The sequence below is a fragment of the Talpa europaea genome (genome assembly GCF_964194135.1).
Source record: "Talpa europaea genome assembly, chromosome: 6".
NCBI classification, from domain to species: Eukaryota; Metazoa; Chordata; class Mammalia; order Eulipotyphla; family Talpidae; genus Talpa; species Talpa europaea.
This window is the reverse complement of record NC_140072.1, coordinates 69,652,648-69,675,770: the sequence shown is the minus strand read 5'-3', so window position 1 is coordinate 69,675,770 and position 23,123 is coordinate 69,652,648. Positions and strand designations below refer to the sequence as shown.

The 23,123-nt window shown below is 34.7% G+C and overlaps 1 protein-coding gene across 6 annotated transcripts in view; it reads right to left on the bottom strand.

Annotated features, from left to right (window-relative positions):
- Positions 1–23,123, bottom strand: part of PPP4R3B (protein phosphatase 4 regulatory subunit 3B) — a gene marked incomplete at both ends in the record, with an annotated part of 55,031 nt that overhangs the window by 5,767 nt on the left and 26,141 nt on the right. For 3 of the 6 annotated variants that reach the window (XM_084235351.1, XM_084235354.1, XM_084235356.1), the window contains 8 exons: positions 998–1,200; positions 2,863–3,047; positions 3,467–3,606; positions 5,325–5,494; positions 9,138–9,296; positions 11,808–11,849; positions 14,213–14,315; positions 15,375–15,506. In XM_084235351.1, the coding sequence (XP_084091477.1) occupies positions 998–1,200; positions 2,863–3,047; positions 3,467–3,606; positions 5,325–5,494; positions 9,138–9,296; positions 11,808–11,849; positions 14,213–14,315; positions 15,375–15,506 (1,134 nt within the window). The remainder of the gene's footprint in view (positions 1–997; positions 1,201–2,862; positions 3,048–3,466; positions 3,607–5,324; positions 5,495–9,137; positions 9,297–11,807; positions 11,850–14,212; positions 14,316–15,374; positions 15,507–23,123) is intronic. The other 3 variants (XM_084235352.1, XM_084235355.1, XM_084235353.1) reach the window with 3 other exon arrangements.

Below are 23,123 nucleotides of genomic sequence, written 5' to 3'. Positions count from 1 at the left end.
CTGGGCGGCGAAGCTGCCCATGGCCTCTGCAGCCCAGGTTTGATCCCTAGCCACTGGCGAGGGTGCCCGCTGCTCCCCTCAGCAGTGTATTTTGTCAGTCTGCCTGTTCTGTTCTCCGCTCTGGCTCTGGTGAATTCTCTCACCCTCCTGCGCTTCTGACCCAGTGCTTGGTAAATAAATAATCTTTTTTAAAAAAGCACCTATGCAACCAGCTTTAAAAAAAAAAAAGAGATAGGAAAATAAATTCATGGAAAAGGAATGTTTATATTGTTGTTTTAGGTATAAAACTATTAAATATTGTTTTAACCAAAAACAGATACAAGGAAGAGTAAGGGTGAGATAAGGAGTGTTTATATCTGCTGAATGCTCACCTACCATAACGAGAATTTAGTAAGTTACATCTAATTTGTTAAAACAATATGGCAGTATTAACATGTTGTTTAGAAGCAGAACAGCTAGAAGAGGTCTAAGTTATTCCGTGGAGAGAAAAGGAGTTGATTTTTCCCATAATATAAACTTGTCTTTCAATACTACTTGAAATACTTTTGAAAGTGCCCATTGCTTTGGTTAAAAAAGAAAAGCCAGTACTTATTGAGAGTTGTCAAAAGATGCTCTAAAATTTTTCAAATCATTCAAATCTTCACAGCAAGCCTATACTTAGCATGAGGGAAATATGAGAACCACTTGTGCAGCGATACTCACAAGTATTACGAAACAGCTATATAAAGTAAAATTCTATAGTCATCAACAATATTTTAATACCACAAAAGTTCTTATAACAAATAATAGTAGTATATGAAACTATGTTTATATAAATAGATCTCAATTATGTGTCAAATAAACAAACCCATGTACTTAAAGGAAAATCAAATTTAGTCAATCATGTTCTCTGATGATAATGTGCAGTTTTTTTTCTTTGAAAATTTTTTTATCAGTAAATGTGAAAGGATTTTAAAGATGGAAGAAGCAAAGTTTCTTAGTGTCTAGTCTCACATACCTTGGTGGTTGTTACTGATGTAGTCAAGTTTGCAGTTTTGGAAGATGATCCATTAGAACTTGCTGGTGGTGTCTGAGCCACTACTGATTTACTGTTTGTACTGTTTGTTCCATTAGTAGCACTGGTGGAGTGGGAGAAAGTAAATTTGAAGCCACCAGAAGACGTCCTTTTGGGAAGGTTTTCCTTGTCTTCACTTTCTTTTGCTAAAGCAAAAATAGAACCTGTATCAGTAAATATTGCTAAGTCAAAGTATCTGAAAAGAACAATGATTTAAAAATGTATATAACATTATTTTCCCTTTATTAGGAGCTAAAAAGAGTACAGCAGGATATATATAGTGATAAATTTTTATTATCTGGAATCTTAGAAATTTCAAGAGCAGAAAAGCCTTAAGAACCACATAACAGAATTAGTCATCCTATGCCAGAACTGTTCATTGTTGTATTTATTGTGATACTTCCAAGCACTCATTAGCTATCTACCTCTTTTATTATGTATCTGCAGCTTTGACTCTACTTCCATAATCTCTGTAAAGATCTAATCATCTCTCCCACATATTAGTGTTTCTAATGCCTAAAGACAATGGTATGGTCATGTCTCTTAATTCTCTTAGGTTCTGAATATTCCAGGTTCCTTCATCTGTTTCTTTTATCTATTACCCTTTAGATGTTACCACTATTTCTGTATTATTCTTAACCATAACTAATACTTTAGGGATGGTTTCACTGCCTCTTTTGACTAGTCAGGGCAGTGCTTGTAATGAGTAAAGGTAGAATAATTTGGCTATCAAAAGACATCTATTCTGCAAGGTATTTTAGTAGGCTATTTGCTTTCCTAGGCTAAATGAAGTAAACAGAACTTATGGCGCTGACTGGAAAAAGTGTGAGGCCGAGAACAATAGTTTCAAGAAGATGCGGTAATAACTAAAACACTAACTAGTGAGAATTGCCTTTAGAAAATATCATGTTTAAAATCACAAGCTTATATATAAAGGCCAGGATGTGTATTTATCTCGGGATCTGCATTTTTATTAACTTTTAAATGATATATAAAGGACAGTATCCCAATAATGATAATTTCTCAGGAAACAGCATTAAAGTGATTCTTTTGAAAGATCTTAGTTTCATAAACACATTTGGTAGTTTTATTTCTCTTAATATATCATTGCGAAACTTTTATACTGATTTTAAAACTTCAAAGAGAAAAGTCATTTCTTTGAGCTCAGTTTCCTCACTTGTAAAAGGCCTAGAGAGGGCCTCCCCTCATAGTGCAGGCGGTTGAGTACAGCACTGTGAAGCTCTGCAGTGTGGGTTTGATCCTGGCTGGCTGGCAAGAATCCCACATGGCGAGGCAGACCTCTCCTGTCTCCCCTGCTGCTCCCCTCAGCAGTGTATTTCAGTCAGTCTGCCTGTTCTGTTTCCCACTCTGTCTCTGGTGAATTCTCTCACCTTCCCGCGCATCTGGCCTGTACCCCGGTTCTTGTATGCATGAATAAATAAATCTTTAAAAAAAAATTAAATAAAAGGCCTAGAGAGCTATGGAAATTATCTATGAATCTACATGATCTACTGGAGATTTTAGTACAGAAATAAAATCAAGACTATTCACAGAAGGCAAAGTATTAGCAAATAAATTCAATTTCTATATGGCAAATGAAGAACATCACAAAATAGCATGTTTCAAAACCATTTTAAACCTGAAAAGAACTCCCCAACTTAGAAAAAGTGCATTTTAAAAGGGTATGATTCAATATAAAATTCTAGTCTTTCATGTTTTATAAGCTATGATTGAACCTTGACAAGCTATTGTGTAATTTCTGTTCTAAATAAGAGAATGCACTCTTCAAAAATTTAAGAATTTAATACCTTTTTTAGTCTCCATAAATTTTTCATAACTATCTGGAAAATCATCTTCTGGTTTAGATTTTTCTACTGGTGCCACAACTGCTTTTCCTTCCTCATCTTCATCTTCATTAAACCACATTTCCTCGTCCTCTTCCAAGGCTTTTGCATCTCTGCGAAATCTGTTACTACGCAATATAGATGGTACACTGTAAGAAATATATCATAAATATTGAGTAATCTTTTAAAATTTATGAGCAGATTAAATTTGAGAATATGTATAACCAAGGGGAGTGGAGGTAATTTCAACCGAATATAATTTATATCATAATCATCTCAATGATGATCTCAATGATGATACACACAATATAAGCAGAAAATACCCCAAAATATGTATCATACATTTTTAAGTTACAACATGAAGTGCAAATGTTTCATATAAAAGACTGGGGTTGAGAGGATATCCTATCCTTCTACACAACCCTGTACCTGTATAAACCTTGTACCTGTATATACTTGTAATGATGGAAAGAAAATTCCTGGGTAAATTTCTTATGTTAAGATCCAAACCACAAACAATTATGGATGTAATTTTATAAGCTATCAGTGTAAAATACTAAAACAATACCTGTTCAGTTTCTGATTTTGTCTGTCCTTTTCTTGCTCATATTTAGTCTTCAATCCTTTGAATGTCTGAACATATTCAATTGATTCAAGTGCTTTATAGAAGTTTTCAACTATATGTGCAGTAAGAGATTTGATATCTTCCTGTATAAGTACAAAATTTACATTTCAAATCTAATACAGAGGTTTGTTAGGAGAATAACTTTAATTTTTTTTAATGTTCCAAAACTGATCAAAAAAGGTTTTCAAAATCACCTCCTAAAAATAAATGTTCTAATGTCTTTTTACAAATGAGCCAGAATGCCACAGAAATTTGGGGGAAAGGGGAAGCATTTCATTGGAGTCCATTTGGGGCAGTATAAAGAACATTAGAAAAGTAAATGGACTTAGTCTATGTCTTAAGTTTATTTTGTGTATTTACATAGTATGTTACAATTTAAAAAGCGTTTGCAAATGCAATTTTACTTGTTCCTCATAGAAATTCTATGAAATAGGTTTATGATTCCCTTTTATAGAAAAGGAAAACTGAAACACTTGATAAAGTTTGGATGATGGCCTGATCAAGAAGAGCACACAGCTAGAAAGCAGATGTTGAAATTATATTTTCAACAAATGTTAGCTGTTACTTAATGACAACATGGAAAAATCTTTCTGAAATAATGAAAGAGCCCATATAGCTCTAATAAACTATTTACTTGAAATCCATTTGTCTTTTTCTGCAATCTTCCAATGGTGTAATTGTTGTGAAATAAACTAATTGACTGTAATAACTTTTAAATTTTTCTTCTAAAAGAACCATTTTAAATCACTGCAAAGCAGGTTCATTATCAGAAATAAAATTAGAAGCCTATTAAAATGGTCTGTGTTGTATGCTGAACAAAAAGGTAAGTTTTGCAACTAAATGCTCACTTATCAACTACTCAAAATTATTTTCAGAAAAACAAATCACAGAAATGGGGTGGGGCTTTAAACCCTACAATTCATTTTATCAGAATATCACCTAAACTTTGAAAGGAAAAAATATGAAAGTTAATTTCTGATTCATTAAAACAGTACTCCGTGAACCTGAACTCAGACACTTGGTGAGGTAATTAACTATAGTAACAATAGTCTTCACCCTTTTAAAAACTATGTTCTTGTCAAGTGGCCACTGTAACAAAAACAACCCAAATAGTCTTCATATGAGAATAGCATGCATCGGTGGACTCTGACTTGTAAGAAACTAGAGAACAAGTCGCTAGATTTGCATGCTTCTTCCAAATTTTTTTCTAATCATGTGGCCATTTCCCCCGATGGAATGATTTCAGTGTGTGGAGAGTCTAAACTTATTATCCTGGTTCTAGTTATCCTTTGTATCCCTGGTATTTACAGAGTTCTCTCCAGATCTTTTTATGACAAATCTTTTGTTTTTTTAAAATAAGTTGTGCTATATCAAGCCCTCACTGTGCTTCTAACCAAATGGAGGCTCTAAAATAGGTCATTTTATCACTTTGGGTGTCTCAAGTCACTCTTCTATAAAATGTGGCAGTATAGTCCACCTAACTTCCTGGTCTCTTCAACTTAAAATTCCATGAGCACTTCCTACCTTTTATGCATCTTGCATTGATGTCTACCAAAGGAATTATTTTTCAACCTTTCTATTAATGTTATTCACTACCCTAGAATAAATTGCACAAATGGCATGCTTGACTGAAATGTCCAATATGCCAAAATGACACTGAAGCATTTGATGAATAAAATGGGAACTGAGTATATATATTAAATGTGGGTTAAAAGATTGTGCTGAATTTCAACTTTAAAAATTCACAATTTAAAGTATCACTAAACATTTAATTACTAAGAATCTTTTAATATAAACTTACCACTCTTATAAATTCAAATAATTCAATAACAGCTGAATTCAACAGATTGTACCGAGTTCCATTATCCAGAAGAGCATTTATAACTGGCTCAAAAAGATTTCCCTTGGTGATGTAACGATTATAAAATTCATCTTTAAGGCCAATTATCCGCCTCATAAAACGAAGAGCACCTAATTAAAAATAATACAGGGAATAACTTGATGATCAATAATATTATTACACAGGTATTTTTGCATAAAGCAATGAGTATCACCTTCTAAAGAAGCACAACTGAGTACTAAAATAATTGGCCTTTTAGAAAAACAGATAGGGAAGACCACTCCAAACTTGTACAAGTAGCCAGAGGTAACCAAAAAACCCCAATAATTGGTATCTAGGAGATAAATTACCCAGGCAGGTTGCTCCCTGGCAGAGATGAAAAAATAAACAAAACCCATAGAAGGTATTTAGAGCAATGCTGTGGCTGTGGAGACAATGCAGCTCAAATCAGAAGGGGTCTGAGGTGGGACTAAGAGCCATGCAACCTGCAAAAGAGTCAAGATAGCCTTATCTTTCTGGGGAGGGAGCTTTAAAGATAGGTGCTTTCTTTTAATTTTCTGAAAATACAGCCTAGCATAATAGGAAAACTAAAGTTCTTCCAATTCTCCCATTCCCACTATTCCAGCTCCCTTTGCCTTAGGAAAAAATCATGATGAACCAACACTATCTCCACATTATAAAAACATCATTCCCTTGTTTACCAATTGCTTTAGAGTTACTCCTTACTCTGCCTTAGGTAAACATGTACTGTGGCAGAGTGAATCTGTAAAACAAGAAGACGGTAGCAAATAAACAGTATAGTTTTGTTTTTCACATTTTAGAATACTGAAAAGAAATTTTCCTTTTAACTAGCCTTTTCCCTAGCTAAATTTTAAAATTGCTAAATTTTACTGCTAAAAATTTTATGTGACACAAGACTAACTTCAACTCCTTATTTTTGTTTGCTCATCCTTTAACTTGTAACTTTTAACCTCAGTAGTTTGATTTATTCCGCAGATACCACAGCCAAATTTTTAAAATATATGGTTCCCAATTTTATAAGGTAGTCTCTTGTTTTAATGCATCCTCACAGACAAGAAGTCATTAAAAGAAGCTGTGCCTGTCAAAGAGGTTCTAAATATTATCTGAGAATAACACAGAAATAGAACACATTAAGGTATAAGTAAGTGTATGTTAAATGTAACACTAAAGTGTGGAGAGAAGTGTTAAACTTATGTCACCCTTTTTGGTGATGTTAGTGATGTTAGTTTAACACTAAAAAGACTGAAGTATTGGTAAAGTAAGCAAATGGGCACGTGCACACTGCTGGTGAAATGAATGGATATGCACACAAAGTTTTACAATTAAAAAAGCATTGCTTATAATAGAAATCTTAAGCAATACAAAGACTTAAATATTGGTGATTCAATCAATTATGATAATTCATATAAATAAGACTACTCTGCAGTCATCAAAAGCGACTAATTATTGGGCCTCCCCTGGTGGCGCAGTGGTTGAGCGCTGGGTTGCGAGGCTGCCTGCAGTCTCTGCAGCGCCGGTTTGATCCCCGGCCGCCGGCGAGGGTCCCACAAAAAAAAAAAAAAAAAAAAAAAAAAGCGACTAATTATTGAAGGCCAGCCAGGAAAACCTACTATGAGAATATTAATTCTTCCAAAATAAATACAAAAATTTAATGTATACCCAATCAGGATGAACTGGATAAAATTAGTTGTAAATTAACGTGGAAGAACAAACGTCCAAGAACCAAGAAAATTATGAAGAAAAGGAGAAGATTTTAAACTTTACAACAGATACTATATTGGCATATAAATACTTGCATTTATTTTATCTAAAGAACTAAGAGAACAAATGGCCCAGAAATAAGACGCAAGTTTATATAGTAACTTACTGTATAACAAAAGGGACATTTTTAATTCAGCAAGGAAAATATAGCTTACTTTAATAAAGGTGTTGGCACAACTGGCTATCAAAGTAGAAAAGCACAAAGACCCTCACTACTTCACATGTGGAAACAAATTTCAGGTGAAATTACATATGTAATGTAAAAACTGAAATAAGAAAGACATAAGAGGAATGTAATTGTATAATCTTAGGACACAGATGTCTCCTAAATAAGACAGACACCAAAATTCCCTAAAAGGAAGATATATTTGACGTAAAGAATTTTTCAATAGTTATATAGAAAATATCACAACAAATAAAGCCAAACAAATGAGACTGGGACATTTTTTTCCTCTAAAATGTGATATATTATCTTTAATTTACAAAGAGCTCTAAGAAAAAGATCACAGGTGCTCTATAATAGATAAAACGCATAAGACAAAATTATAGAAAGATCTTTTCAAGGAAAATGTAAAAATTAAAACACAAATAGAATACCACATTTTTCCATCATCAACTTGGTAATATTTTAAAAAGCAGTTAACAGAAGAATGTCAAAGTGCTTTAATCTTTTGAGTAAGTAATCTGGTGGCTTTATGTTAATTTAAATTTTAAAGAATATATAAACATTTTGTTCCAACAATCTCATTCTAGGGAGATATATATCCTATAGAAAGAAAGACACCAGCACTTAAAAAGATTTATGCACTAGGTTATTTATTTGGAGAAGCAAAAAAACAAAAAATCTTGTAATTCATGCTTTGGAGGAGAATAAACTGGAAAAGTCACACTAATAAATGTCACTCAGCTATGTTTAGGGGAAAAATTTTAGTTCAATCAAGCCTAATGACCTAGAATACTATTAAAGGACTGAGAAATATGTTATTATGAGCCTGCTTTTGTAAAAATAAAACAACCCTGCACTTGTGTAAATATGTTTATGTAAATTTGTACAGGTAAAGAAAAATAAATAGTGTAGACAGTTAACAGAAACTACTTAAAGGCCATAAAAATAAAGATAGCAGGGCCTCCCTGGTGGCACAGGGATTAAAATCTCAGTAATACCAAGCTATTGCCAGCCACTGCAGCATGAGTTTGATCCCCGGCCAGAAAGTTAACACACAAAGGGCACAGCAGACCTCCCCTATCTTGCCCACTGCTCCCCTCAGCAGTGTATTTCAGTAGATCTGTCTGTTCTGTTCCCCACTCTGTCTCTGGTGAATCCTCTCAGCACCCCGCACCTCTGGCCTAAACGCCAGTTCTAAGCATAAATAAAAGTAAATTTTTTAAAAAATAAAAAAAAGAGACAGTAGTACATTTAATTATAATATAAAATTGCAAGTATATATTTTATGGAGGGAGGTTTGTTTTTTAATCTCTAATGGCAGATGAAATTATGGAGATAAAAGTTCATAATTTGCCAAAAATCAACATAGGAGCTAATATCAGCATTTAAGTTTATCATCATTGATCCAAGCGGTCTACTTTTCCTTACAAGCTGAATAATAAATAACCCAAGATACATAAAAACATTTCAAGGCCCCCATCTAAAAAATATTTTAAAAGTCTCTAACAGATAATACTTTAATGCATTGGTTTTATTGGTGAAATGTCACTTCACATTGTATTATATCACAACTATAAGATAAGTGAATCTAGATGTGAGCAATATGTAGGTGGAGAAGCACTATGACCTATTCTTTTTGGACTTTAAATAAAAGAAGAGGAAACCAAAAATTGGTACTTCTCACAATCATCTCTTTAGTAACATACAGACTACCAAAAAAAATAGATAAATTCACAAGGTAACTTAAACTTTTATTGCCATTAAAAATGTTGTTTTATTTTTATTAAAAACATTTTATGAGAATATTCATTTAAAATGCTACTTACACAAGGCCAGGAAAGTGTGCTTTGAATTCATCAATACCAAGACTCTTCTTAGCAAATCCTTGTTCATAATATAGTTTTTTATGTGATAAGTGTGATGTTCCACACAAAATGTGAGCAACTCTAAAATTAAGGCCAGCAGCTGTGCTGTTTGATAATTATCTACAAAGAAAGCCATCACATAAAAATTAAATGTTGCAGTACATCTAAGTGAAGAGCATTCATTCTGTTAGAACAAAAGTAAAATTATATTTCCTCTTTATTTTTCTATTAGGGAAGCTATATAGATTTTTACTTTTTCATTAGGCAGAATCTCTAAAAGTATAGTCAATTTAACTTACCAAAAAGTCGCCTTCCAAGGCTCTTACATAAAAGAGTTAATAATATTAAGAGGAAAAATAACCTCAATAAAAATTACAAACAGAATAAAAGAACCTTTATTGCATTTATATTTTCTTGGTAATGTTTACTTAACAAATGCTGTCTTATCAATATTAATGAATCTATAAAAGGATACAGAAAGGAAGTAGTCCAAACATTTTACCTAAAGTGGTACAACGTAAATTTCCCAAGAAAAATTAATATGGTTTCTTTAAAGATATCTTGAAGGAAAAGACATTTTTGGCGGTTGGAATATTAAATAAAAAATATTACAATAAGATTCTTTAATAACAAAATTTTAAAAACAAATCACAATATCCACATGAGGTCTAGTAAAATAAACTAGTTTTTTTCCCCTGGGAGGTTTGGGGTTATAAATTCATGGAGTTGCTTCTTGAACATTAAAACTGAAAGAATGTCGGGGCCTCCCAGGTGGCGCAAGTTGTTAAGTGTCAGCACTATGAAACTATCTGCAATTACCACAGCAGGAGCTCAATACCTGGCCAGGGAGGTGACCCAATTGGCGCAGCAGACCTCTCCTGTCTCAGCCACTGCTCCCCTCAGCAGTGTATTTGAGTCAATCTGCCTGTTCTGCTCCCCACTCTGTCTCTAGTGAATTCTTTCACTCTCCTGTACCTCTGGCCTGTACCCAGCTCTTGTATGCATAAATAAATAAATCTTAAAAAAAAAAAAAAAAACCAAAAACCAAACTGAATGAATGTCAACAGCACATATAGGTAATTACCCACATCTATTAAAAATATTAACTGTGAGGCAATTATGTAATTACAACCTCACAGAACAGAAAAAAAATCCATCAATTCATCGTCTAATCCAATTATTTTATTTTTCAAGAAAACTATACACACAAATATTTGTGGAACTATAATGCTACCATTAAGTCAGCACTCATTTTACTAACAGAATGGTCAGGAAATATACAAAAGGCAATTCTAGTATTTCAAAGATTTTTTTCTATTTTAAATGCAAGTAAAGACTTTTCATTTGGGGCCTCCTCTGGTGGCGCAGCAGTTGAGCCCTGGGCTGCAAGGCTGCCCGTGGCCTCTGTAGCACCGGTTCGATCCCCGGCCACCGGCAAGGGTCCCACATGGCGTGCAGACCTCTCCTGCTGCGCCAACTGTTCCCCTCAGCAGTGTGTTTTATCAGTCTGCCTGTTCTGTTCCCCGCTCTGGTGAATTCTCTCACTCTCCCGCGCTTCTGACTGTACCCAGTGCTTGTATAAATAAATCTTTAAAAAAGATTTCATTTGTTCCAGACTAATCTGTACCATAGCCAACACCATTTGAACTAGACTCTCACCATTAAAAACACATTTTCTTAATGTCTAAATTTAAATTTATATTTACAAAAGATTCTATAACACTGATTTGTAGTGCAATTAAATGTCTCATTTTCACTGTCCAAATAAGGATGTGAAATTATCCATTATATCTCTAATCAGTCCAAACGCTAAACAATGCCCTTTTCTGTAAGTGGTTTTCCTAGAGTACTGATGGACCTGGCAGAAAAGAAAGCTTGTTGGGCCTCCCCCGTGGCGCAGCGATTGAGCACTGGGTTGCGAAGCTGCCCGCGGCCTCTGCAGCGCCAGTTCGATCCCCGGCTGCTCCCCGGCCACCAGAGGAGGGTCCCACATGGCGCAATGACCTCTCCTGCCGCCCGCTGCTCCCCTCAGCAGTGTACTTCAGTCCTTCTGCCTGCTCTGCTCCCCGCTCTAGCTCTGGTGAATTCTCTCACCCTCCCGCGCTTCTGACTGTACCCAGTGCATGTATAAACAAAACAAACAAATAAATAAAACATGCCTCTATTAAAAAAAAAAAAGAAAAGAAAGCATGTTAGTTAGGTACATACAGGTATATTTTCCATAAAACTAAGCCTTACCTGTTATGCATGTTCCAAGTAGAACCATCAGTGCTTACATTCAGATACATAAACAAACAGTTTCTAAGCAGAAGGCTGTCATGAAGACTATTTCCTAACTAATTGGTCGTAGTATACTAGATAAGAACTACATCAACTTTCAGGTATCTTCTCAAAAAAAAAAAAAAAAAAAAAAAAAAAAAAAAAAAAAAGCCAGAAAGCAAGCTCTAAACATACAGAAGAAAACCAAAAAAAAAAAAAAAAAAAAAAAAAAAATTCACTGCAGACAGGAGTCAATTTATTTTGATTGCTTTTGTTGAAAATATATGCTTTTCTTAGCCCTGTGCATTCATTATACTCTGAGTAGGAAAAAGTTTACAATTTGCATGACTTCACAAAATAAATTACACTTACCAGGACAAATTGTGTTGTTTTTGTTAGGTCCAACTATGTTATCTAATTCAAAAAAAAAAAAAAATCAAAATCAGCTACTTCAGTAACAATACTCACATTTCCCTAGCAGTTAACAATATAGGAAGTGTCTCTTTGGTCATTTGGTCATACTTTTCCTGCATGGTAATCTTTAAGACTTACCTGCTAATATTATATGTCTATCTGCAATCTTTTACAAAATTTGGTGCAGATGAGGAATTATTAAAAGTCATCATAAATATTCTGATAAAAAAGTGAGATTACAGCGAGAAATAAGATATACCTATTGTCATCTTCTCTTAGTCACTCTCCAATAATTACATCATGCTTCTGAGTTTCATTTTCAAAAATAGTAAACAAGAATTTCTGAAATTCCAGAATAATACTTATATGAACAGTCGAGTCATTTAAGGTTTCAATTTTTTAAAAAATAAAGTAAGTTTTGAATTCTGGGCACATATCTTATTAGAGTACATTAGTATAGGGAAACATATTAATGCATATTAGAACATTATTTGTAACAGCAGTAAGCTTGAAACAAATGTACATTAGAAGCAGAATGGCTAAATTACACTATATTCATGCAAGAGAATACTAAGCAAAAGTTAAAAAATAAATAAGAACTGTCTATCAATATAGATACATCTCAAAAATAGCACTGGGGAAAAAGAAAAATTGTAGAACAGTGTTAAAATAGAAGTCAATTCATCTTAAGTTTGAAAACATGAAAAATTATATATGTCATAATAATACAAATAAATGTATAGGAGATAGAATCCAAATTCAGTATTCTCGGGGTTGAGGGTGGGAAATGAAATTGTGAAGGTACATAGGAAATTACAGCTGTTAGTTTTTAAAAAAACAAGGCAAATTAATTTTGATAAAGTCAACAGGAAATGTAACAGGACTGTCACTTATAGTCATGTGTCACATAATGAAGTTTTAGTCAACCACAGATTCCATATACAAGATGATCCTACATATAGCCTAAGTATGGGGTAGGCTATGCTATCCTGGTTTGCCTAAGTATATTCTGACGTTCACACAATCAAAACAGTGACTAACAACACATTTCTCAGAAAGTATCCCTGTCACTAAATGATGCATGACTACACTAACATCTAAATAATTTTTATTTAAAAATAAACATTAAAATACCTTAATTTATGAGAATGGAATCAGTCTAATAAAATGTAGTGCAACATGCCTTTTTACCCATACAAGTTTGATTTTTGGAATTAGTAGTCAGCTGGTAGATCAAAATTATTTTAACTACTATGTGGTATTCCTTTATATTAATATATATCACTTTCTTTTCCTAGCAAAAACAGTAACATTCATGTGCCTGCCTGTTGTGCATATGCATTCCCAAGGATATATACTGAGAAATGGAACTGAGGGTATTATATAGGGTGTGCCAACTTTATTGGCACAACTACAACTACAACTTTAATAGGCTCTTAACTGACTCATCAGTTTAATCAACAGTTGCACAGAATATGCCCCCATACATTTCTCATTTTACCAGTTGAACTGTATGTTTATCAGTCAGTTCTTTATGTCAGTTGTATTTGGCAGTATGGTTGTAAAATTTAAATATTGCTGATGAAATTTCATGAAACTGTAACATCTATGGCTAAGTTTGAATATGACAGAACAAAACTAAACAAAACTGTGACCAAATTAGATAATATATCAATTAGATATGTACACTTGAGAGAAAGCAGTTAAAGCCATAGCAGGATTCTGTATTCAGATTGATTAAAACATATCTTGATTTTCGCTCCACTTTAACAAATTAAGGTCAGAAATTATAGCTGATGAACTGTGGTAATACATGCAAGAAAGATAATGTATAAATACAACCCCCCCCCCACATAATCTAGTATTTGGAGGCAAATATTATATATATATATATATATATATATATATATATATATATACACACACACACACACACACATACATATATATATGTTTATTTTTAAAAACTGTTCTCTGCTTTAACCCAACAACTCCTGTTTTAAGAATTTTTACTGTATCGCCAAACTGTTCTCCAAAATAATGGTTCTCTTGGATTTTCTAAAGTAGGTAGTTACTTTTTTGTCTGCTGTTACTCTGGGTATTAATATAACAACTTTTGGGACAATCTGTCAATGCTAAGTACTGCTATTGCTTTCTCATTAAGTGATACTTTTTGCCAAATTTCAATAGCAATCTCTAACAGATACTCAGAAGCAAGGGAAATCATGAGTTTATATTGTAATTTAAATTTTTCAGTAGTAAATTAACTGTTGTATAAAGCACCAAGTAAACAATCTGTTAGTTATAACATTTAACTTCCTTCTTAAGACAGAAACCATAAATAGGTAAGTAAGAGACCATACCCTTTTCACATTTGTCTTCTGAAGTATTGGTTAAAAGTGGTGCTGTGAGAACATGCATACAATGGTTGTAGAAGAAATTCAGAAATTCACTTTTTTCAGTTTTCTGAAACATACAGAATTAAAAAATATTTTATTACCTTTATTATTAATAAAACATCTTAAAAAGTAGCAATGGAGGTCATACACAAACAACAGATAATGTGAAAAAACCAAAAAGTTAGTTATACTCACCTTCATCTTACTTCTACAGAACTGAAAAATCAAGTCTATTTCATATTAAATGAAAATTAAAACAATTATAAATTTTTCTGAATAAAATTATTCATAAATTTTTTTCAAATATGCTTTTAATATGAAATACAATGAAAATTCAAACCAAGTCATGTAGCAGCAACCTGCTTAAAATCTGAAACACCAATTTCACTAATGTATCCAAATTTGAAAAACCACTGAATCTACTAAGTTACTATAAACAGGGTAAAATTTACATCTTTTTAAAATTTGTTATTTGGAAAATAATGCCTTTTGATTATTTGCTATTGTTTTACATAACTGGTTCCATACACTTACAATGATTTAAAAATAATTTATATTTTCTAAATAGGAGGGAATTTCAACAAGAAAAAAATCCTATCATATTGATATAGCCACTATTAGCATTAATTTATTTTTTACTATACAGCTGAGATCATTCAGTTGAGATCATTCACTATGTTACATATTTTTCTTTATTGTGATAAACACACAACATAAAATTTACTATTTTTGCCATTTTTAACTGAAAGATGAGTTTTTAAGTATATTCATATTGTTGTATATTAAATTTAAGAGATTAATATATAGAAGCCAAGGGTCATAAATGGAACTAACATATTACTAAGAATTTTACAGATCACAATCTTGTATTTTTGCCACAAATTGATATAGGAATACCACTGTTACTTGACTAGCAAGTATATGAATACTTACTTATTGTTTCTAAATATTGTACAAATTGAAATAGTGTATGTACACATAATTTATACCTTCATAATTTACTCAATATGTATACATATACATGCATATATACAAGTATGTGTGTGTGTATATATATATAAAAAAAAAATAAAAATCACCTAGAACTGACAAAAGCAATTGGTTTTATCTCAGTGTAATTTCTTACATTAGTTGTAGCCAGCATGTTCTCTGGATCAATTAGAGTACGAAGAAGTCCCATTAACTGAACGGCACCTCCTAGTTCAGGATCAGTATCACAGATCATTTGTTCAATTACTACATTAATGAGAAGGATATCCTGGAAGAAAACATGTTCCTATTAGGCCTGGTTTGGAGGTAAGACAAATATACAAAATGAAAGCACAAAATCAGAATCATGTAGGGGAAAAAAAAAAAAAAAGACATTAACTTTTTTAAACATTGGTTTATTTTTTCAAAGTTTTACAAACACTAGAGAGAAAAAAAGAGCATATGATCCTTTATGATACCTTCAATAAAGGGAAGCTGAAAACACCATTTATCAGAGATTGTTATTTACTAGAGGTTCTAATAGATTCTCATTCATGACATCCGTCTCAGGTATGAATTAAGCAGCTGACCCAAGCTACAGCATGACAAGCACAAAAACATATGACAGTTTCTTGGAGAGACTGGACTGGCTAGAGACAACGAGCTCAATGTTCATAGGTTTGTAAGTGCTTTTGGCTCACTGAAGCTAAGTGAGAATTCCCCTGCAATGAGCAGAATTTCCCTCCTGCCCCTTGGTCACAAGTTTAAATATCCCAGTTTGTATAATGTAACCAGTTTGGGTCTGCTTATAACTTGGAGTAGTGTAATTCCATGCAATACACTGAAAAGTCATTTTAAAAAAAACAAAAACTGACCGATCAAGCAAGGCCTACACATTATGTGATACCATAACACAGATCATCTTAGTTTCTAACCAGAAAATCCTTTCTAGTAAAAATATGAGGGAAAAAAAAAAAAAACAACCTAGCACACAACTCACCACAGGAAACATTGTTTAATGCCAAACAGATTTGTTGTTTCATTAGTAATGGTCTTGGATATTAATAAAAAGCGCTACATGGGAGAGAGAGATCAACATGGTGGCAGGGAAACGCTGCAAGTAAGATCTCCCATTAAAAAAAAATGTTAATAGGGAGGAAAAGCGGCAGGTCCCTGTGAGAACTGGGACACGGAAGATAAACAGGCAACTCTGGCAAACTGCCCGAAGAAGAAAGTTGCCATAAAAGAGGACTAGAAGGGAGGAAAGCACAGAACCCTGCTATCCTCCCCCACCCTCCCACCAACACAAAGGAGGAAAACAAACAAACAAAAACAACCAACAAGAACAAACCACACATCAAGCGGGACTGTGAGTGGAAAGGAACTATTTCAGGAACCGCACCCTGTGAATGGGAAATGTAGAGAACAGGGCAGGAATCGCAGCAGAGGTGAGCAATTGACTCCAGGCGCCATTAGAGGAAGATAAGGACTCTATGGAGACCTACAAAAAGCCAAAGGCCAGCCGGTAAGCTTGTGCGGGAAAGCGGCGCTCTCGAAATGCATACACGGATTGAGGTTCGCGGCTGCCCAGGTCCCACGCCTGCGACCTAGACTTGCTGGTAGACATGCTGGAGCCATCATTGAGGTGAATGTCCCTCACTGAGTAATCAGAAACCAGGCGCCTGGACATGGGAGCAGGATGCAAAAGGCGCCATTTCTGCGTACACTTAACTGGGCTACAGTATGCGTCCTGGAATATGAGGTCTTTGGAACAGAGACCCGGGGCACGAAATTCAGAGTGCGGGATCCCCACGATGGTGGGGCACAGGGCAGAAATAGCACCCCCATGCCATTGAGGCTCTCCATGCCATTCCCACTCTGTTCCCCTGGACCCACCGGGAAAAAACAGTTCTGGAAGGACACTAGGAAAGATCTCTGGCGCCACCTAGCAACCAGAAAAAAATCACCAACACCCTCATAGTTGCAAATCAGGGATCCCAAAAACACCCTGGGATTCTGAGAGAGGGTGGGCCACTCAAACGGGGGTAAAGAGGGAAATAAGGCATGGAGCAAGACCCCATCCTAGAACTGAGAGCCAGGCACAGGTACCGGGGCATGGGACACACCATAGCAGCGGTCACTGCACAGGGTGACAGTCAGTGTTTTGGATCTGAAAGCCCTAGAACTGAGACGTAGAGTGCAGAAGTCAGGGCGCAGGATCCATACATCTGCTGGCACAGCACGGGGTGAACATCGGGCAGAACAGCACCCAATGGAATAAGAGCCCCTGTGTTGAGTTCCTCCCCTCCGCCAAGAGAACTCCTTATCTCAGAGAACCACTGGAAAAAAACACAGGTCAGCAAGTTTGGATCTCTGGCGCCACATCGTGACCAGAACAAAATCACCAACTAGTTGATTCCCTGTTGGAAATGAGTAAATACAGAGCGAGGAAACTGTAAGGGACAGTGCCCAGAAACACAACATCAACACCCTGGTGGAGTTTTGGCCTACCAGTGCTGGTCTCAGTCTGGTAAACAGTTTCCGGTACCCCTAAAGGAGCACTCCAAAGAGATGCCTGCCAACACCAGTGGCACAACGTCCCAACGCATAGAACTAATTACAAAATAAACAACAGGGAGAAGAAAAAATATAAATAGCCAAGCAAGCCAGCAGGAGGACACATTACAAAAAGAAACAGTGTCACCAGAACTCAACAATGACATGGAAGAACTTCTCGGCCTATCAAATAGAGAATTAATGATCATCATGGTTAAAAAGCAGAAAGAAAATGAAAAGGAAAAAATGATTTGAGACAAATCATCACTGAACTGAAGAATGAAACTGAGACCTTAAGAAAGGAAAGAAAAGAAACACAGGAGATTAAAAGATTACTAGAGGACTTAAAGAACTCAGAGAATAGCAATAAAAACAGAATCGATAAAATAGAAGAACAGATCAGTACTCTCAAAGATACAGAAATAAAAAGAGCCAAAAGAGAAAAGGAGAAGTGCAAATGAAGCAGTATGAGGAGACTCTTACACAATTATCAGTCTCCATGAAGAAAGGAAATGTAAGTTATAGGCATTTGAGAAGGTGAAGAGAAAGACAAAGGAACTGAGAAATTATTCAAGGAGATAATTAAAGAAAACCTGCAAGCATGTAAAAGGAGATGAATATAGACATACAAGACAGGAGAAGAACTCCCAATTACCACAATGAAAAGAAAACTACAGCAATAGTAAAGTAAACTACACCTAATAGTAAAGTAGTATAGTAAACTACACCTAATAGTAAAGCTTGCAAGTGTCTAAGACAAGGAAAAAATAATGAAACTGGCAAGGGGGAAGAAACAGATAACTTATAAGGGAAAACCAATAGGTTAACTTCAGACCTTCTCCGAAGAAACATTATGGGCAAGAAGAGAATGGAGTAACATATTCAGCAAACTTCAACACAGCAAATGCCAACCAAGAATACTTTACCCTGCAAAGCTCTCCTTCCTCTACAAAGAAAAAATATGGACTTTCTCAGACAAACAGAAACTCCAGAAATTCATTACAACTAAACCCCCACTCCAAAAAATTCTACAAGAAGTCCTAAAGCCAAAACCAACATAGGAATGAACAAGAAGAACAGAATAAAGCAAGGAATAAAACCACAAAAAGACAAACAAAATGGCAAACACAGATGCCAACATATCAATATTAACTCTAAATGTAAATAGATTAAGCTCATCAATAAAAAGACAGAGAGTAGCAAGCTGGATTAAAAAACAAAATCCAACCTTCTGCTGTCTCCAGGAAACACATTTAACCACAAAACATAAACACAGACTGAAAGTAAAAGGTGGGAAAACAATCCTACAAGCAAAAGGACCAAAAAAGAAGGCAGGAACAGCCATACTTATATCAAATGAAATAGTCTTCAAATTAAAAAAGGTAAAAAGAGACATAGATGGACACTACAATATGATCAAGGGTACAATACATCAGGAAGATATAACACTCATCAACATATACTCACCAAATGAAGGAGCACCAAAATATATTAGACAATTATTATCAGCTCTGAAAACAGACATTAAAGAAAATACATATATAGTGGGAGACTTCAACACTCCACTTTCACCAATGGAATGATCAAGACAAAAAATAAACAAAGACACTAGAGCCCTAAATAAAGACATAGAACTCATGGACTTAACAGACATCTATAGGACACTGCACCCAAAAAAAGCTGAATACACATTTTTCTTAAGTGCGCATGGATCATTCTCCAGAATCGATCACATACTGGGCCACAAGACAAACAACAACAGATACATGAAGTCAAAATCATTTCAACTATCTTCTTCGATCATAAAGGCATCAAGGTAGAAATAAATCATGAAAAGAAAACAAGGAACCCTCCCACTTCATGGAGACTGAAATCCACACTACTGGAAGACCACTGGATTAATGAGGAGAGCAAAGAAGACATTAAAAAATACTTTGAGTTGAGTGACAAGGAGGACACCACGTTCCAGAATGTATGGGATGCAGCAAAAGCAGTAATAAGAGGAAAATATATAGCAGTACAGGCTCACATCAACAAAGAAGAAAGAACTGAAAGAAACAACCTAATCTAACATCTCAAAGAGCTAGAAAAAGAACAACAAAAAACCCTAAAGCCAGTAGAAGAAAGGAAATAATAAAAATCAAAGCAGAAATAAACGAATTGGAAATTAAAAAAAAAAAATCCAAAAGATCGATGAAACCAAAAGTTGGTTCTTTGAAAAAATAAACAAAATAGACAAACCTCTAGCCAGGCTCACAAAGAAAAAACAGGAGAAAACAAATATAAATAGGATTACAAAAATGAAAGAGGAGAAATCACAACAGACTCAGTAGAAATCAAAAGAATAATCAGAGATTACTATGAACACTTACATGCAAACAAATTCAACAATCTAGAAGAGATGAACAAATTTCTAGAATGATATAATCATCCAAAGCTGGACAAAGAAGAAACAGAACTAAACAGACCAATTACAAGCAGCAAAATTGAGGCAGTAATCAAAGCACTCCCCAAAAACAAAGGCCAGGCTCACACGGCTTCACAAATGAATTCTACTAAATGTTCAGCATTGAATTAGTGCCTATCTTACACAAACTCTTTCAAAAAATTGAAAAAGAAGGAACACTACCAAATACGCTCTACGAAACCAACATTACATTAATACCAAAACCAAACAAAGACAGGAAAAGAAAATAACAGGCCAATCTCCCTAATGAACACTGATGCAAAAATCCTCAACAAAGTCCTAGCCAACGGAATCCAACAATGCATCAAAGGGATAGTACACCACTACACCACGATCAAGTGGGATTCATCCCAGGGGTACAAGGATGGTTCAACATACAAAAATCGGTAAGTGTAATCCAACACATCAACAAAAAGAAAAATAAAAACCATACAATCATATCAATAGATGCTGAGAAAGCATTCGACAAAGTCCAACATCAATTTACGATGAAGGCCCTTGAAATTCTCCAGATTGAAGAAACATACCTTAACATGATAAAAGCCATATACAACAAACCCACTGCCAACATTATTCTCAATGGCGAAAAGCTGAAGGCCTTTCCTTTAAGATCAGGAACAAGACAAGGATGTCCTCTCTCACCACTGCTCTTCAATATAATACTGGAGGTCCTAGGCAGGGCAATAAGACAAGAGGAAGACATACGAGGAATCCAACTAGGGAAAGAAGAAGTAAAACTATCACTATTTGCAGATGATATGATAATATAGAGAACCCGAAAAACTCCACAGAAAAACTACTCAAAATAATCAACCAGTTCAGTAAAGTAGCAGGATACAAAATCAACACACAAAAATCAGTAGGCTTCCTATACACAATCAATCTGAAGAAGAAGAAATCAAGAAAACCATCCCTTTTATAATTGAAACCAAAAAAAATCAAATACTTGGGAAGAAACCTAACAAAAGAGGTGAAAGACCTATAGAAAGAAAATTATAAAACACTGTTAAAAGAAATAGAAGAAGACACAAAGAAATGGAAAGACATCCCCTGCTCATGGATTGGAAGAATTAACATTATTAAAATGGCCATCCTCCCAAATGCAATATACAGATTCAATGCTATTCCAATAAAAATCCCAAAGACATTCTTCAAAGAAACAGAACAAACACTGATGAAATTCATATGGAACCACAAAAAACCACAAATAGCCAAAGCCCTACTGATGAAAACAAAGGAGAAAGGAGGTATCACACTTCCAAACTTCAAGCTATATTACAAAGCCATAATAATTAGGACAGTTTGGTATTGGAACAAAAATAGACAAATAGACCAACAGAACTGAATAGAGAGCCCAGAAATAAAGCCACACTTACATGAACAACTAATCTTTGACAAAGGAGCAAAGAATATGCAATGGGAACATGGACAGTTTGTTCAATAAATGGTGCTGGGAAAACTGGACCTCCATATGCAAAAAAAAGAAACTAGACCACTACCTCTCACTATGCACAAATATCAACTCAAAATGGATAAAAAAACTGGACATAAGACCTGAAACCATAAAATATATAGAAGAAAATATAGGTAAAACACGACAAGACATACATCTCAGAAACATCTTTAAAGACTCATCACCCAAAGCAGTGATAGTGAAGGCAAAGATAAACACCTGGGATTACATCAAACTGAAAAGCTTCTGGACAGCCAAAGAGACATTAACCAAAACAGAGAGACACAGCAATGATTGGGAAAAAAATCTTTGCACTCCAGTCAACTGATAAGGGACTGATCACAAAGATATACAAAGAATTCACATGGCTCAACAAAAACAAAATAAACAATCCAGTCAAGAAATGAGCATAACAACTCAAAAGACATTTCTCCAAAGAGGAAATGCAAATGACCAACAGGCATATGAAAAAATGTTCAACATCCCTTATTATCAGGGAAATGCAAATCAAAATCACACTGAGATACCACCTTACACCAGTAAGAATGGCACATATCAAAAAAACAAGCAATAACAAATGTTGGCGAGGATGTGGTGAAAAAGGAACTTTCCTACATTGCTGGTGGGAGTGCAAACTGGTCTAACCACTGTGGAAAGCTGGCAGTTCCTCAGTCTACTAAAAATGGAGCTACCATATGACCCAGCAATTCCACTACTAGGGATCTACCCAAAGGACACAAAAACAGTGATTCAAAAGAACACCTGTACACCTATGTTTATTGCAGCACTATTTACAACAGGTAAAACCTGGAAACAACCCAAATGTCCAAAAATAGATGACTGGATCAAGAAGATGTGGTACATATACACAATGGAATATTATTCAGCAATCAAAGAAGATAAACTCATGCTATTTGCAGCAACGTGGATGGAGCTAGAAGGAATTATGCTCAGTGAAATAAGCCTGAAGGAGAAAGAAAAATATCGGATGGTTTCACTTATAACAGGAATATAGGGGAACCAAATAAGACATCAGTGTTAAAAAAAAAAAAAGAATAATAACAGTACAAACACAACAGAGCAAAAACAGACTATTATAAACCAGAGACATACTGCATGGGAGGAGGAGGGAGAGGAGGGAGAGGCACGGGGGGAGGAGCACAGGGGACTGTGGTGATGGTGCACGGGTGCCTTGGGTAAGGAAATTCTATGGGGACTCAATCTGAGGGGATGCGGGGAAGCAAATATTGTCTAAAAAATGTATAAAAAAGGATAAATGTTAAAAAAAAAATGACTTGACCTAGATTAGATATGGCAAAAAAAAAAAAGCATTTAAAATTGTTGCTTTAAAAAAAAAGCTACAAAGCAGCATATAAGTACAAAATTTGCTTTCTATATTTTTAATGCAGAAATCTTAAACATTAAAGTAG